Source organism: Perna viridis, chromosome 12 (assembly GCF_037379345.1).
Source record: "Perna viridis isolate PV_CMFRI_1.1 ecotype Kerala chromosome 12, ASM3737934v1, whole genome shotgun sequence".
NCBI classification, from domain to species: domain Eukaryota; kingdom Metazoa; phylum Mollusca; class Bivalvia; order Mytilida; family Mytilidae; genus Perna; species Perna viridis.
The window spans coordinates 20,829,915-20,848,616 of record NC_142456.1 but is presented as its reverse complement, the minus strand read 5'-3'; the positions used below and the strand labels follow the sequence as shown (position 1 = coordinate 20,848,616).

Below are 18,702 nucleotides of genomic sequence, written 5' to 3'. Positions count from 1 at the left end.
TGAAGTATCCTTTGTCTCAAGTTCTTTGGGGTAGATGCGAAGTATTAAATCTCCGACACTTAGATTGTATAACGACAATACGTCATCTAAATTTTGATATAGTAAAAACTGATAATTACAGGATCTAGCTAAACGATGCTCCTTCTTTAAGATCAGCTATGAAGTCGGTCTTATAAGAGTTTAGGAATATGTTAGCAAGCAGAGGAGCACAATTTATTTCCACTGGAATGCCGACCGTTTGTTAGAAAACCCGTCCACTGCATGCGACATATATTTAATTGATATCACTACGGTAGTAAAAGGTGTCGTTGGTAGGACTGGAGACCTCTTTGACAGCTCTGAATATAAAATTTAAAAGTTTGAAAGAGGTTTGTAAAATGAAAACTCCATAACAGGTAAATGTTGGTTGTGAAAATTTGATTAATTCGATGAAGATTGCTTCTTATTCAACTGTTTGAACTCGAAAAATCCGTCAATTTTATGCTTGTAACATCGGAAACCGGAAGTACTGATATCTAATAAGTATTGCAAAATAGGACCAACGCGGTCGGTATAGAAAAGCTCGTAAAAATTCAATTTATTAAGTAAGAGCACCATTTCATATTGAAACGACCATCGATCTGTTTTTGCAGGTCTATGAAAAAAAAAAAACGTAATATAAAAACTGCTTTTAATGACAATAAGCATCATACTGGTATGGAACATTTCGCAATATATTGTCCCTATTAGGATTAAATTACGGCGGCAATACGATTTGTAATTTTCTGCTATTCATTCTGTCCAAATAACTCCGCCTTTGTAAATTGGGTTTAGTTTCAAGGCTCGCCAATATGACATGACAAGGACCTATACCTCAACCAATATGAAAATCACTACGTATACGTAATGACACCTTTATTTAATAAATACATGATTTAACTGTTATTCTATATAGCCTAACTTGTGTAGCTCATTTTGAAAAAAAAATGATAGGCGCTTTATATGATTTCTTCGACATGACTTACCCAGTATTTATGCTTATCTTGAGAATAAGGTTTCACTGTTTTTTTATAACCTCCAAAGTCACCCTTACGACTTTATTTCACGCAGCTCATAAAAAGTAAGATGAAGGGTCAATCATTTGAATAAAAATGTCATTATATCATACAAGGATACATATATTTTTGTTTATCTTTTTTTTACTTCAATGGACATCACCAAAATTCCATTCGCTTATGTTCTAAACTAACATATTCAAACAATTCGTCATGACATGCAGTTCTCATTGTGTGTTTAGTTTTGCAATGACACCTTGCAGAACTCTCCTGAATTATCGGAAGTTCTATGGTACAGCTGTACTTGCAAAACCCAAGCCAATAAGGAATAATTTGTATAGGCCTTGTATATTGTCATATTGGCCTTGTATAATATCTTTTTTATTTTTTCAGTTTTACTGGTTAATTCATTATGAACAGTATTCTACTCGTCAATCTGTATTTTACGATATAAATAAATGACTGCTCAAACGTCGTCAATTTGTGAAAGCCAAGAATTGACGTCTCCATATCTCTAACTCATAGTTGATACATAAATTAAGTATTTGGACATAATTCGCGTTTGTTGGGTTATCACGGCAAAATAATCGACAACACTGAAAAATAGGGCAGTTAAGAGGTATATTTTTAGAACATCTCACATGTTCCATACGACTATGACAATGTTGGTCGTGCATGTCAGTTAAAGTACGACCAACAGACATTTAAAATAGAATCAAGCTGTTGCAATACTGTCCCAAAATAGACATAAGCCTTTGAGTGATTCAATTGATTAAAAATCAACGTCAGTTTCATTAAATAGCAGACACATTGATAATATTAACCGTAAATGATGTTAAAATTTCGATTAATGGGTATGTTATTTGGCACTGTCATAATCGTCACAAATAAAAAAAGCATCATAATAATATATGTTTATATGAGATATATACTGAATATTCCATGTAAAAACATCTGTATCTCATGCTGTATCAACCCGTGACTCCTTTATTACCCCAAGGGTCATCGGTCCGTGGGCTGATACAATGTATAGGTCGACGGTTGATACAGCATGTGATGCAGATTTAACAAGTCATATTCATTATATAATATATTTTAACCATATTTCAAATATAAGTATGTGAAGGGGTGGGATACAAGGTATACAATATAGGTCTAAGGGTGTGATATAGGATATGCAGTATAGGGTACATATAGATGAAATAGGGTATAAACAAACACTAAATATTCAAAAAAGTTATATTGTAATTTAAATATATGATATAAACTAAGCATATACTGGAAATCTCCAATCAACTAGAGATATACTGCCGCTTCTAAATAAACGTGAAAACACCATGCCTATATCGTTTTCATCTATGTACTAAAGTTAAAGTCTTTTTTTTCAAAATGTTTTTTTCTTTGTCAGGTGTGGTCCATGAACTCAAACTCAAATGCTGTAACGTTGAGAACTGACCGAAATGTAATAAAATGAAATAGAACCAAACATTATACTAACAAACAATGGACAAAAAGGCAACAATGTCGACTAAATTTACATTCGATTAGAAGATAATAGTATACATGTACTGGATAATTTAATCAGATTTTTCAAAAGAGAAGGCGGAATGAGGACTTTCAAAGCCTCTACGCTTGATTGTTAAAAGGACATTTCTGTGATTGTTACATATTATGAAAATTTCCGTTAATCTATTCCGGCATATAATTCAATGTAACTGTCATGTGTACTATATGTTGAATTCACATTAGTTTAGTGCTATACCAATATTATTACGGCTGTCAAATACATAACACTGCGCTCATGCTGTTTAAAGTAAATGTTGCATAGGAGCAGTCTGACATGGTTGACCTCTGGATATTTTTTGTAGAAAATGCTCAATATGTTGAACACTTCAAAAAATTGAACCTTTCAGCTTACATAAATTTTTGATCCTGATGAGTTTAAGCAGTCCTAATTCTACCATGGACATGACTTTTTCCGCAGAAACTTATTTATTTTTCTTAAAATACATTTACAGTTACGAAGTGTTAAAATGTTTCTCATTTTTTAACATCATAATGGTGAGCATACATTAGCAAATTTAACTTTTATTTTTGGTTTATCAAATAGAATTTTGAAAAACAAACGAACAACTTTTACTTTTAATGCGCAACTCGGGGGTGTTTCCAGAAAAGCAGAGGACGCTTACCCTACCGGTGCACCTGGTCCATGCTCCTAGTTCTTAGTGGAGTCTAAGTTGCTCATTTGCTTTTGTTACATTATGTTCTTTGTTATGTATGTCTGTTTTCCATGCCTTGTCTTTGTCCCTGGATTACATTCTTTTGATTACCGCTATAACCTTTGTTCCCTTGATTACTCAATATTTGTCACGCATAATCCCATTCCGATAGCAATATATTATCATTTAATTTGTCGTAATTTTAAGCAAGATACGATGTAATTTAAAAATAGAACTTCAAGAATTTGTTTCGTTCATATAATGTAACTTCAGATACAAAAATAAATAATATTTAAACGAAAATACGAAAGTTAATTTACAAATTTCTATATTCGGTACAAATTTCTCAAAGAAATATTTTTTTTAATTTTGTTTGCATTATGATTCCCTTGATTTCCGTTTCAGTTTGCAATGCAATATACATTAGCAAGTAAATCTTACATAAGAACATAGCGCTGTATTTTGAACGCACAACACTGACACGATGCACGTCGATCCCTTGAATATATGAAAGTCATCTGTGTCTGTCATAAATTGGAAAAGATGATTATCATATCCTCAGACGCATGTTCGGACAATATATTCATTGTTAGACTTGATGAGTTGCTATCACATGTTTATCAGAGATATAATTAAGGGTTTTAGTGCAGCTTGAGACATATTATCAGTATTATTTCTGTAATCTGTAAGTTTCTTCAACAACACATGTAATTTTCCTTAGCTATGAAACATTTGTTTTCGTGATTCACAAATATCAGTCAATCCAATCGCCACCCACACAATTTTCGTTGTCATATCTGGTAATTATACTTCAGAAAGATTTAATAGCTTTTATTATAAATTTTATTTCATCATAAGAAAAGCTTCAAAGCATTGTACTTTTGCGAATGTGTTGTTTGAAATCACTACATGCTACATGGGAAACACCCACCGAGTTGCTCACAAAAAGTCAAGTCCGAGGTAGACAAACGAGGAAAGGAAAACTTTGACCAGTTGAATAAATCAGTCTTCATGGTGCAGATGGATACACCATAACGATCTATAAAACTTCTGTAGTGATGACTACAATCTTGCAGCAACATAACCCTGTTCCAGAAGCCTATTTGTTAGAGTTCTTGTGCGGTACAAAAAGTCTGCGAATTTTCGGCAAGCTCTGGCATAGGATTTTTTTTTATTAAATCTCAATATTATCAAATAAATCACTAGGAATTCATCCCAGTGTTTGAAGCATTTGTTTATGCGAAGCCCGTATTATAAGAACTCCTGGGATAAATTGCATCATAATGTTTCTTACACTGGGAAATTAAGAAACCCAATGCTACCTCCATTTCCCTTTAAATAAACCCAATTTAGCGATACAAGATAAATAGCATTGATAAGCTGTCTTACTCAATTGTATATCTTGGCATAACATAAATAATAAGATAACAAACTGCTTAAATTGCGATTAGTTATCAAAATGGCTAATTACATATGTTGTGCAGACATGACTAACGTGGTTAATGACGTGTTAAAGGTTTCTGAGGAAATGAAAGAATTAGAAAAAAAAAAGCTGATACTTCCTACTCCCACAATGTATATGATAATTCCGAAACGACATAATGTGAAACCCAAAGATAGTAAATATTTAGAAATATAAAAAAGTCTGTTTAAACCTGTACTAGATTATTTTAAAAATAAGGCAAGGACACAATCTGATTCAGGACAGACTGATGGCTACGTCAAACAACAACGTTTTTGTTGAAGTTATCGATGGTAGTTTATACTTTTCAAGGAATATGAAGTATTAAAACTACCGGAAATTAGACAATAATTTCCCTATATATTATTACCTCGACTAGATGATAAACATAAGATTGAAGACCTGAATTTGAACGTTATTTTTTATAAATCTTCCTTGCACTGACATGCATTTAGATATGCCATATCAGTGGTAATAATGTAGGAAAGTCGTAAAACAATCCAAATGAATGATACCGACAACAAACGACTGTCAAACTGGAGCTTCAACGCAGTCATGTGAAAATTAGTTGAAATAAATAAACGGTGATACTAAAATTACCAAACTGACAAGTAAGTTTTCTACAGTAGTCAAAAGAGGGAAAGTTCATATAACAAATAGTAGATGATAGCTTGTGTTAAAAGAAATCGCCCATGTCCACGATGGTTCGAGATATAAGCGATAGAACAACATCAACAAGTCAGTACAAATAGCTCTGTCTACCATAATTGTAGCTTAAAGTTACATTTCTTGTAGTTTAACAATAACACAGTATTTTATATAGGTTCAATACATAAGCTGTATAGAATCTTATGATAAAAAAATCAAAATACTACGCTGATATGTTCAAAAGATTTGGAAGCTATAACTACAACAAAACTCTACCCACCCCTCTTTCATGCCAAGCTCATACTGTAAACCAGCGAATTTTGGCGCGCGATTTATTTTACCAACTTTCCCGGACGTAAACTATCGGCAAAATAAATAGTCGCAAAAAAGCGTACTTAGACACTGTTTTATATGTTCAAGCAATTAGTTTATTAAAAACGCGAAAATAAATCTCCGCAAAATTAGCCAACGACAGCAAAACGCGAAAGAAAGTAATTGCGAAAACAAGTTGGTTTACAGTATATCGAAGATTTCAAATACAGTTTATTTACCACAAAAATAAATATCTTTGATGATGAACGGTCACTGACAGTAAATAACACTTAGGCCCTGCCTACTTTCCTACCCTTGCATGAAGTACCTGTTTATTGTAGCGTCGATAGTAGGGGCAGCTAGTGAGAAAGAAATGTTAAAAGTAATAAACACTTTGTATTAAAATCCAATTTAATTGCAACAGTATATTCTCTAGCAAAACAATGCGACATATGAATTCGGCATGAGTTGAAAAACGCTCAGCCTCGCTTTTTATCCCAATTCTAAGCCGCATCTTCCTTTCATTTGAAATCAATATATTATTATGGTCTATATGTGTGGATAGTGATCGTACATGTATATTACTCAATGCACTTTATGGCTCAATAAAGCGGCTGCCGTAGTATACTACATCAAACTAAGAAGATCTAAGGCTTTGTCCTAGGAGGACAGAGCAATCTGTATTTAACTTACATTTATTGATAATCCGCCATTATGTTTTCATATCAGTGATCATGAATCTCTACCAACGGGAACATGGGAAATTTACTTAAGCACGTGTTCTTTTGCGTTATAAGTTCAAACACACACCCTTACTGCATACGTCACTTCCGGAAAAAATATTTTGAGCCATACATGTTTTGACAGGTTGTCTACATATGTAGATGTAGTGTGTCGATGATGCGCCGTCCCTGTCAATACAATGTCAGTTTTGTTTCATGTAAAACGCTTTAAAAAATATTTTTTCGAAGAACATCAAAATTACTTAATTCATTAAAACAACTACTCCGACTTGTAAGTCTTATCCAAGATATTTTAGCAAAAATTCCCTGTTTCTCAGTCCGTGATGGAGGAAAATTACATTGTGTAAACGAATTTTTTTTCGACGCAGTCAGTGTAGTTTCGCTTTTTACCCTTTGACCTTAAACACGCTATTTCATGGAAACGCAAGTCAGCTGATCGAAAGTCTGCTTCCCGATTGACCAAATACTGAGAACTTAGTGGCGTATCGGAAATTGAAATTGCGTGACATATGTTATTTCCTGAATGAAATGCAGAAGATTATAAGTAAAAAGTACACATTTTACTGCGTCGGCTATCTGGTTTTTTTTTAAGAGAGTAATTGGTTTTAAATCAATATATTTTGTCCTTTCGACTCATCATATGTATATCTCAAATTAAAATCAGAAGGTATATTTTATACCACATATTCTATAACGAATACAGTTTTCTTCGGTTGTGGTTTTTAATTTATTTTTTTTATTGATTTGATACATTAGTTCATGAGCTAAAAGCATTAAAAATCTATTTGGAAAAAATTCTCTTACTGATAATAATCAAACACAACTGATTGTTGCGCTCTGCAAATATCTATATTGTGAAAATATATATAATTAAGATGCCCCTAATTACAAAGGCGTACTTCAGTGAGACGTTTTAAAGAGTGTTAACTGTTAAGTTCACATGAAGAAAGACTTTGGTTTAAGATATATGTACAGTGCATATAGAACAATATTTCTAAACAAAAATTCAAATAGACATTCAGGTTCCTGAATATTGCTTTAAACAAATTGACTATCGATGACACCTTAGTAGACGTATGTTGCTGATACTTAAATAATCCTTACTAATATATGTCATACCTCCATTGCACTCTTACTTATCATGGCTAGATAAATATAAGCGATAATAATCACAACGTTTGATAACTTGACATGACGGTTTACTCAAATTCATTTCGGTCACTAATTCAATTTCCCCCATTCCTATACAATGCTTACTCTACTATGCTTACGTTATCTTCCCTGTATCAATTTGATCCGAAGGAGCAGTACAGCAAATAGAGTCGGCACATTCTAAGACGCATGTATAATATTGATTTCTTGGGACATGCATCGTTAATTTTATCATCTATCCTAAACAACAACATCTAGATGAGCTGTTCCGTACTACCATACCTCGTGTTATAAGTAATAATCCTTGGTTTTTCCTGCGAGTAGGAATGACCCGGACAGCGAAAGCTATATTTTTACATAGCCTAGCTGGTCGAGTAGTCGAGAGTGCTGAACTTTGTACAGGCGGTGTTACAAAGATAACACAGCGGTACGAGTTCAAGTGCCGCGGAGGGAACGTCCAAAAATTTGTTATATTTACATGTATATTCCCATTCCTATTTTTATGTTTCTTATTGTATATTATAACATATGGCCCAATACATTACCTTGCTCTTACAAGCGAGATGGTGGGAAGAATTGGGATTATTTTCTTTACTTTGATTGTTTTAGGGACCTAAATTTTAAACCGGTCGGTAGCTTCCATATAAATTAACTGCTCGTAGTCCTTAGTTTGTACATTTGTGTAATTCATATTCAGAATCTTTATTTTCGTAGTAAAAGGATTTTAGACTTTTTTTAACTGATTATTAGGTGTGTTTAATTGTGTAATATTTATTTCTACAGTTGCTAAATTGTGAAGGGGATGATTGTGATCAAGCCAAAGTACTTTAACCCCGCCGCATTTTTTGCCTGTTTCAAATCACGAATTTTTGGCCTATGTATGTCTAGCTAGATCCTTCAATCTCAGGTTCCGCTATATAGATGACGTATTATCTTTAACAATCCTAATTTCGGGGATTTGATACTTCGCATCTACCCAAAAGAACTTGAGATAAAGGATACTACAGACACTGTGAAGTCAGCATCATATCTTGATCTACAATTATAAATCGATGGTAAAGGAAAACAATTGACCAAACTTTACGACAAACGTGATGACTTTTCATTCAGATTGTCAACTTTCTTTTCATCTGTGGCAACATCCCTTCGGCTCCTGCGTATGGAGTGTTCATATCACAACTCATACGTTATGCCAGAGCTTGCTGAAACTACGCAGACTTTTTGGTTCGCGCTAGAACTCTAACAAATAGGCTTCTGGAACAGGGTTATGTTGCTACAAGATTGAAGTCATCACTACAGAAGTTTTATGGTCGTCATCATGAACTCGTGGATCGTTATGATGTATCCATCAGCAACATGAAAACTGATTTATTCAACGGGTCATAGTTTGCCTTTCCTCGTTTGTCTACCAAGGACTTGACTTTTTATGAACAACTCGGTGGGTGTTTCTAGAAAAGCAGAGGACGCTTAACCTACCGGTGCACCTGGTCCATGCTCCCAGGTTTCAGTGGAGTCCGAGTTGTTCATTTGCTTTTGTTAATTTGTATGTATGATTTTAGTTACTTTATGTTTTTTGTTGTGTATGTCTGTTTCCCATGTCTGGTCTTTGTCCCTGGATTACATTCTTTCGATTACCGCTATAACCTTGGTTCCCTTGATTACTCTTTATTTCACATTTAGTTATTTTTTTATGTTATTTGAGTAAATATGGGCAACTATTTCGCTATATCTGTTTATAATGATGTATAAGGGCCAGCTGCAGCCTGCCCTGAAGTATGAGGGTTTCCTTAGCGTTCATTCTAGACCAATAGGTGGCCTTTGGCTGTGAGGGTGATGTCCTTTGACAGATTCACCACACATATTCTCATTATATATGCTATTCTAGCAAGTGTAGGGTTTAATTTAATTAACTGACCAATGATTAAGCGAAATTTGATCTCGATAAGAGTAAAAAACATGGTGATTTGCAATGCCTTTATAAACGTTGAATTATGTGTACAACTGCATCCATGAGTAATTAGAAAACTGACAACTCACAAAGTAGAGATTTGATTCAATTGTAAGCTTACAAAATATAATGGATTGAGAGATTTGAGATAAGTTTCAGTACGAGATATATAATGGGTCTATGAAAGAGTAATTAAGGGAATCAAGGTTATAGCGGTAGCCAAAAGAATGCAATCCATGGACAAAGACCAGACACGGAAAACAGACACACACAGCAAAGAACACAAAGTAACTAAAATAAAACATAAAAAAAGTAAATGAGCAACTCGGACTCCACTAAAAATTGGGAGCATGAAAACTATTAATTATACCAATAAGCAATGTATGTTATTTCATTAACCTCGGAAACAAATAAAACGATAAAAGAATTAATAATTAACAAAACTTTAAGTATCATAACTCTTAGAAATATGCGTCTACGTGGTTCATCTTACAAATAAGAAAATGTATATCTCAAATAACAGTTCCAAAATATCTTCAAATGATAAATACAAGCATGAAAAATGCATAAGACAACGCCCAGTAGATGTAACATCCAGTCTTCAACATGCTTAGGTATTCTGTAACAGTAGTAATTGGCAATAAAATTGGTTAATTTACTTGGTATAGCAGGTATTATATATATTTGAGGACGAAAACGTTTGACAAATTCAACACACCTTTTTTATACCTTTCTACCCGACAATCACACTTAGCCGAATTTTAAATTGCCAACATTTTTTCTCCAATATGCAACATCCTTGCCGGAAAAGTAGTGACAACAATATTTTTGTTTTTTTGGTACGACATTGCCGGGTAAAAAAACTAAATACACACAACCTTCAAGCCCCGAACAGCGTTTGACGTTCGAAATTAACTACAGACGCTGCAGCTAGTCCTCTTAGAAAAAGGAAGAATCCTGAAAAGTCGGGAAAAAGTTATTGATTTTGTGCGACGTTATCCGATTGCCAACCGATGTTTGAATTGATTAATGTCCGATAATTAGGAAAGGCATGTCTCCATCGAACGTCTGCCACTACGTGGAGCTTGGCCCAACCCTCAGTGGAAATAAGGGAGTCATTTAGTGAGCATTGCATTGCCTATTTAAATGGTTGTCAAGCTAGAATGACGGAATTGAAGATAGCTTGTAGATATGCAGTAACATGGGTAATAATAAGAGAAAGTCGTAAAATTACATTTATGAATAATAATGACATACACTGACAATGAAACCAAAGACTAATAATTAATTGAATAAATAAATGAAAATCAAGTTCAAGACAGTAGTGAACAGCAAAGGTCAAAAGAAAGAAAGTTCACATATCATAAGTTGGAGCATTGTGAGATTTAAACTTTCTTATATTATAGATATAACAAAAGCAATAAGTCAAATGATAATTAAGTGCCAGTCTCTGTATGAATCAGGCAGTGGGTGAATCATGGTATGAAAAAAACATCATTTTGATAGTCTAGTTTGACTATTTGCACCATCAGAATCAAGGAAACCAGATGCGATTTTTCATATCATGCTGGACCATCGAGTTACAATTTCACGTAAATGCACTGAAAATGGACAATTCAAGGGCAGATAACTCTGTCAAAAACCTCATTTTTCTAAGATTCTTTTGTCAATTTTCTGAGCAAATCCAATGATGCAGAGATCAAATAATGATCTTTCAAATAGAGAAAGAATCCTTGATGGATATTTTATTGTCAGATCGGTGGGGTTTTGACATGTGGTTTCTAGTTTTTTTCCCATTTTTCCTGATTCTTACAAATACTTACACTTACGTACACATAGTACCGTCTACAGTAAAACAGAATGTTCTTTAACTTCAATGAACTAGCTGTATAGAAGCTTATACGGAATCAAAACCCCAAACAAACAATGTTGAAGAGATGCGAAAGCTACGCAGCTGGCACATGTTAAGTATATACAAAACAAAACTGAATGTGACTTAACTCAAGGACATCTCCCATTCATAAACGTACAATATTCATTCACACATAAATCTGCATGTACGTCATGTTGCTTAAATTACATTTGATTTTCTTTCTTCATTTTTTGTATTATATTTAGTATCGTACATGACCTGAAAACAAATGTTCTATGTTATGTCTTCGTCTCAAACAGAAAAATGTAAGAACATGATGTTTAAACAAAAGCGATCGGATAAGGATTTTAATTTTAACTACGCAAGTATACCACCAAGACACCACTTCTGTAATGCTCTACATTCAAGTAATACTAACTAATACAAATGACGGGCAAAAATGCAATGACAAGGCATGAAGTTCATACAAAAAAGCTCAAACCAAAAGCGAAATATTCACACTTTCTAGTTCATTTTATATTCATGTATCAAACTCTATATAGACAGTGATCGTACATGTATTTTACTTAATGCACTTTCATGGCCCAAATCAAGCGGTAGCAGTAGTATACAACAGTTTATCATTAAACTACTAATATGGTGCCTTTATATAATGTAAAATACCCTGTAACAAAATGTTAATCAGTATTGTAATAAAATTCAAAGAAAATCGAAATTACTTACTTCATAAACGTTACTACTCCAACTTTTTCAACATCAATCTTAAGTCTTTGCCAAGATGTTATAAGCAAAGACCTCTGTTTTTCAGATAATGTTTGAGGTAAATTCCTTTTTAAAAACGATTTATTTTTAAAGTCAAATATCCTTTGCCCTTTCGACTCATAACATCCCATAATTTAAATCAGAAAATACGAATTTTATACCATATCTCCAATAACGAATACAGATTTCTGCAGGTTGTGTTTTCGAATTTGTTCTTTTATCGATTTGATATTTATATCCTAAGCATGCGCTAAGACAATATTAAAAAGATGTTAGAGGAACATTGGTATGATTCTTCTACTGATAATAGTCCAACACAACTAATTGTCGCCCTCTGAAAATATCTATTGTGTGAAAACGTATATGATAATGACGTTCCCAGTTGCAAAGCGTATTTATACAGTAAAGTGTAAAGTTCTATGAAGAAAGATGATGGTTGGATTTCATATGTATAATATTTCCAAGATTTATTTCAAATCGACATTCAATTTTCTGAATATTGCTTTGAACGAAAGAACACTTGATGCGACCTTCGGAAAAGCATGTTGCTGAAACCGAGACATCCAACAATTAAAAATAAAGATTAAATCATATTATTCTTACCAATGACAGACATTGCACTCTTACTTAAAATATACCCAATAATAATTACGTCACTCCTATGTATTGTTTAGATTCCCATTATAAAGTGCCAATTGTCTAATACCATTTATACCCAAATGTTACCAATGAACTATGACCTTAGACAAGTATCGGTCAAAGACAAAATTCCAACCGATACTCAAATGTAGTGCTAGAAAGTCTGGGTACAAAAAATATCATGTATTGAATAACTTAAGCAGAATACATAAGACAGATGTTTCAACAGTGAACCTAGTGTCAGTTTCGTGCATTGTTTGGTACTCATGATTAATTTTTTTCTCGGGGTGAAGAGATAACAAGAGTATGTAATCCAAGATTTTAATAAGGTGATGAAATTTTTCAGGCCGTTTTTAGGTGGTCTATTACATCCAGATCAATGAATAACATGACCTGAGTTACAACATATATGCCAGCTGTATGTGATACAAACAAACAATCAAATAGAGGCAGAAGCATATGTATATGTAAATGTTAGCACAAAATAGATTTACATTCCGATTGTAAGGTTTTTCTAAAATTAAATCACCAAAAAATGTTGCAATATTTAACCTCGATAGGAGGAAAATATAAGATGATTTGTACTTCTGCTATAACACTTATTGATTTTATTTTTTGCAGTTGTTGTTTGTATACTGTATTTTGATTTCTGACTACATGTAATTAACAAAATAAGAATAATCACAACGATTCATGAAGTAGTTTTGATTAACACGTTCACACACAAACGATGATTGGTTGAGAAATCAGTGATTACTTCCACTAGGAAAAGGATACTTGTTCTACAAAAGCGCGAAATTCGAGTAAAAAAACTGTACCACAGCACAACTCATTTTAATTAACCTCAGAAACATGCAAAACGAATTACTTGATATGACAGCACCTTAAGATATATTTCTTCCATGAAGAGAATCGGTGTATGAATTTAAAAGTCGAAGATTATATATCTACACAATTCGTTTTACAAACAAGAAAACGGAAAACATTTGAAGTGATGATTCCAAGCTAATTGGCTATTATCAGTTACAAGACTACTGCTGCGGTTCTTCATTGCACAAAACGAAGTGAATAGATATGAAGTCCAATAGCTGTCACATCTAGTCTTTAACAGTAGTGTAACATGATTCATCAACAGTAATAAGCGCCAGTGTGCCATCCACGTCAGACACGTTTTTCTCACTCTACACAAAACTGGTATCACTTTATCTCCCATATCAAATGCCGCATGTATTTAACGGAGTAGCAGGCACTACTAAATTTTAGTCTTTTATCATACTTGACGGAGAATCGAAACCACCCCCCCCCTCGAAAAAAAGATCGAAGGCTTATAAGCTACCACATAACTAAAGATGCGGCAGTATAAACAAGAGATGTCGTTCCGTGAGAAAGTTAGAGGGTGTCATATTGTTGTTTCTGTGGTTGCGTGTCTAAGTATAGTGATAGAGATGCTATCTCATAAACATTTCCCTAAAACTCCTCTTTCTTCACTACTGTAATTTATAAACTATTGGAAACGGATTAACATTCAATCTTTCTGATGGGACTATCTAAAACAGTTACGTTGTAACAACCGAAGTTTGTTATGCCAGCACTTCACAGTTAAGTTTAGTTTCACACTTTTGGTTAGGGATGAAAAATGATATCAATGGAAACCGGTGGTTGCTATAGTGATAGAAATGAAGAATCTGTTGTTGATAAATCATTTTCTGAAAAAGGGGACTTTTCAAAGTATTTTGAAATGTTTTATACATTTTCAATGTTGAAAGGGCTTTTTTCAATGACAATTTAACTTCATTGTGAAAGTGAAAGTGATTACAAAATTTAACCGGCGATGCCCATATGAGGAAGGGGTATTCGAAGAAAAAAGTTTGGACAATTTCAGGGCATGAAACAAAACAAAAGAAGATATTTCGCGGAAAATTTGATATTTTTAAACCTGATTTTATTAACTTTTTTGCAAATTTTCGCATGTTTTTGCATGGTTTCTATGGTAACTCTATTTGCTGTGGGTAATTGTTTTCCAGAAAATGTTTACTGCATCCTGAAGGCCTTGGTTTGTGGTATTTCTAGATATATAGATTTACAGATGCTTGACAATTTTTAAAGTGATAAATGTTACAAAGCATCAGATTACAAGACCAATATTAGGCAGTTCTACAATACTGTGGAGTGCTGGCTATACTAATAGCAGTCTTTATAAAAATCACACGGGAGGTTATTCATGCATATCAAAAACCCACCGAATTCAGTTTTATTTCTTGTTCAGAAACTGTTATAGATCACATAACCAGTCTTAGTTTTTCATTTGGGGGTTGCGCTTTTGAGATAAAATTTATATAGATTGTACATGAAATTAGCATTTTACAAGAGTTATCGTACTTGATTTGATTTGATTTGGTTGATTTTAGTGGGAGGTTAAAAGTGTACCTTTCTCAAAAGTACAAATCAAAATACAAAAAGGACTATTGTCACATGAAAATACAGCATATGTAGACCAAAAAAAGCATCGTCTGATCCATGGGGTTTTCTGCTTCATGAATCACTTTACCATAGGCAGTCTCTGAATTTTATGTAGACTGGTATTTAAAAGCCGATGTCATTTACAAGCTTTGTTGCATACTCATTGTAATCATATGATGATACAGCACAAAGAAACAAAATTATAAAGTCTACTATCTTTATCTCGACGATCTGATATATATATAACTTATTTAGTTTTATAACAAAGTGATTCAACTATTTATATATTTGAACAGAAGTAGAAAAAATGATGGATTTGTTGTTTATATACGTAGGTGAAAGAATTCTTTACAAAAAACCCAGGTAATATCTCAGATAATTTTTAAAAACAATAATGATGACTTACATATGAGTTATAGTAGTTTCAATAGCAGATAACATTTTCCGGAATGTAGGGTTATAAACATTTTTTTCCTGTTTTGTACATAATATATCTTTGGACTTTAGACCGACAAATGAAGTGGTTTTGCAACATTTTTTTTTCAGATCTTACAGAGAAATTAAAATAGCCCAGTTGTAATACCATGAATGCAACGTTTTAGGAAAATTATTTTTTTTAATATAAATGAAATTGAAAAGCAGAGGTGTTGTAAAGCCGACTATGATGCACTCTACTGAATGGTATAGCTCTCCATGTACACTATATACGTTTCTTTATTCCCCATGGAACAATACCTAATCTTAGGCACTTTGTTTTCTTTATCATATCAGTAAATTCCAGAACTTTTTTTATTATTTCAATTCTTCAAGAACTTAACTATTGGTTTAGTAAAATTAGTCAGTGTTAAATCCTTCCCATTCCTAATCCTCCAATATACCATAGAATAGGAAATTTTCTAGCAATTTCTTATTCTTTCCAATTAAATGGGAAATTTTACAGCCATTTCTTATTTCTTCCCATTCCTAATCCCCCAATATACCATCAAATAGGAAATTTTACAGCAATGTCTTATTCCTACCCATTCCTAAACCCCCAATATACCATAGAATAGGAAATTTTCTAGCAATTTCTTATTTTCGTCCCATTCCTTATCCCCAAATATACCATAGGATTCGATGTTTTACTTGCAGAAGAGCTGTAAAGACCATCTGACATGGTAAATTCCACATCCACAGAAAAGTTCAGAAACGTGAAGACAATTTTAACATGAAGATAACATTTATCTGATCAAAAGTAGAAAGGCAGTTTATCGAATTTTATACTTCATATGACTTTCAACCAAGTGTAAATCTTTTAAGGGCATACCATCAGGAGCATTCATCAATGCATCAATAACAAAGGCTGTCCAACAACCCCACCCCGATATTAACTTTTGAATGTTATCATCAGAATCATTTAATCATATAGTTATTATTCTTCGTATTATAGTTTTCAACATGTTGACAACAATCTGCGATAATTGCACCCTGTTTCATCTTTCAAGGTTAATAAATCTAACACAGAGTCTTCCTACAACTTCGACACAGTGAAGACTTTTGTAGAACTCTTTAATCTGAAGAGGGTGGGTCACTTTCAATATGTATTTTAGAAATATTAAAATAGTTTATTTTGTTCTTATAATTGTAACGGTTGTTGGTTTTGGTTCGTTTTTATATACATTTTGCAATCAGAGCAAAACGTTTATAAGACAATTTCATGCCACTACTACGTTTAAAGAAAAATAATAACTTACTTCATGAAAGTAACTACTCCGACTTTTTCAACATCATTTTTAAGTCTTTCCCACGATGTTATAAGTAACGACCTCTGCTTTTCATTTAGCGTCGGTGGCAAACTCTGTTTAGTTAACGACTTCTTCTTAAAGTCAAATATTCTGTGTCCTTTTGATTCAAAACATCCCATTTTTAAAATCTGAATATACGTTTATATTCATATCTTTATTTACGAACTTTGTTTTCTGAAATTCGTGTATTCGAATTTGTTCCTTCATCGATCAGCCATCGAGAGCATGCGCTAAAATACTGATGACATTCTGTAAACAGAAATCCGTTATATTTTACTATTGATAAACGATAAAGCTAATAGTTCATAACAAGTGTCTGGCTCTGAGAATATCTATGGTGTGAAAATGTTGATAGTAAATATTCATAGTGTTAAATTTATCCCAGTTCTGACTCACAAAGAAACAGAGGATGTCTAGTTGGAGATGAAAATTTAGTACGGTAATTAAAGGACATTTAAAAGCAATGTAAGCTCTAGAGTCAAGGAACGGTATTGACCAATATCCGTGTGACTTGGATACTTGTGGACATTCACTTTATCCTCGATTTCAATTAACGCTTCAATGCAATGATCCTGTTTGTAGGATTTTCATCACATTAACTACAATTCAAGATATGTTCTTGTTCTTTTAAAACGCTTGCATCATAAATATCCGTTTCTCTAATTTTGCTTCAATTTTCATACCGCTTGACCGGTGTGGGAAAAGAACGTTCTCATCACTAGTGACTTTTTTGTTCTCAGAGTTCTATTGGCTTAGAAATCGATTGTTTTCGACTCCATCTTGAATCACCTCGATTGTCGTAGTAATTATATTTCAGTTAAATGAGATAATTTTGGTGGTTTCTTACCTTAAGTAAGAGTTATAAAGGGACTCGGGAAGATTTGAAAAGAAAAAAATCTTTGAAACCTTTGGTTTCTTTTGTTTGGAATGTTTGCGTTTGTGTGACATCAACATGTTTCCTACGAATCGGAATCATAGTTTCGCGCGTTTTCATTTTTGGGTATTTTGACGTTTTTAGAGAAACAGAATCTACACTCAAGGCAAGCCTCGCCATCAAAACTATATAATTTATTTCATTCGATGCGAGAAATTCCATAATCAACTCGTTATCGTTGTAGATTCTATATTTTCACATTTTCAAATTTCTGCGATGACCATTCCACAATGTTTTTACCGTTAATGATTTTGTCAAATCAGAATGCTTTACACATCCAGCGTATATTTATATATAAACATTTAAAAGGTAAAATCCTAATTAAATTAAATAGTTATGATAGTTTTGATTGTCGTAAATATATGATTGTTCTCAACTAATAATTTACTGTTAATCCTATAATATGTAAGATCGGACAAGGATTATTTTACACCTCCCCAACACGAGTCAAAAAGAGGTCCCATCAAACACAATTCCCACTACAGCGATATCATTCAATGCAACCTTGGATGATTGTCAATACAGTAAACAATGCAGAAATTATGGAAAATTATTCGATTTGAAATTGACAAATTAAATTAAGATAATCAAAATCACTATAAACCATGGAACAAAACCAACCATATATGTAAAAACGCCGGAACATTTGACCTTGAACTTGTTATAACATAATATGAACTGACGGTAGAAGGTAACGCATAGTTGTTTTAATTACATGCAAGTCCGCAAAAT

At 33.1% G+C, this 18,702-nt stretch overlaps 1 protein-coding gene across 3 annotated transcripts in view; it reads right to left on the bottom strand.

Annotated features, from left to right (window-relative positions):
* LOC148601645 (neuroglobin-like) overlaps window positions 1–17,296 on the bottom strand; it is a 62,986-nt gene extending 45,690 nt beyond the window's left edge. Inside the window, exon 1 of one of the 3 annotated variants that reach the window (XM_088554863.1) lies at window positions 16,986–17,296. In XM_088554863.1, the coding sequence (XP_088410989.1) occupies window positions 16,986–17,155 (170 nt within the window). In that variant the 5' untranslated portion in view covers window positions 17,156–17,296. Of the gene's footprint in view, window positions 1–12,114; window positions 12,490–16,985 lie in introns of those variants that run through there. The other 2 variants (XM_088554861.1, XM_088554862.1) reach the window with 2 other exon arrangements.
* Between the last annotated feature and the right edge of the window lie 1,406 nt (window positions 17,297–18,702).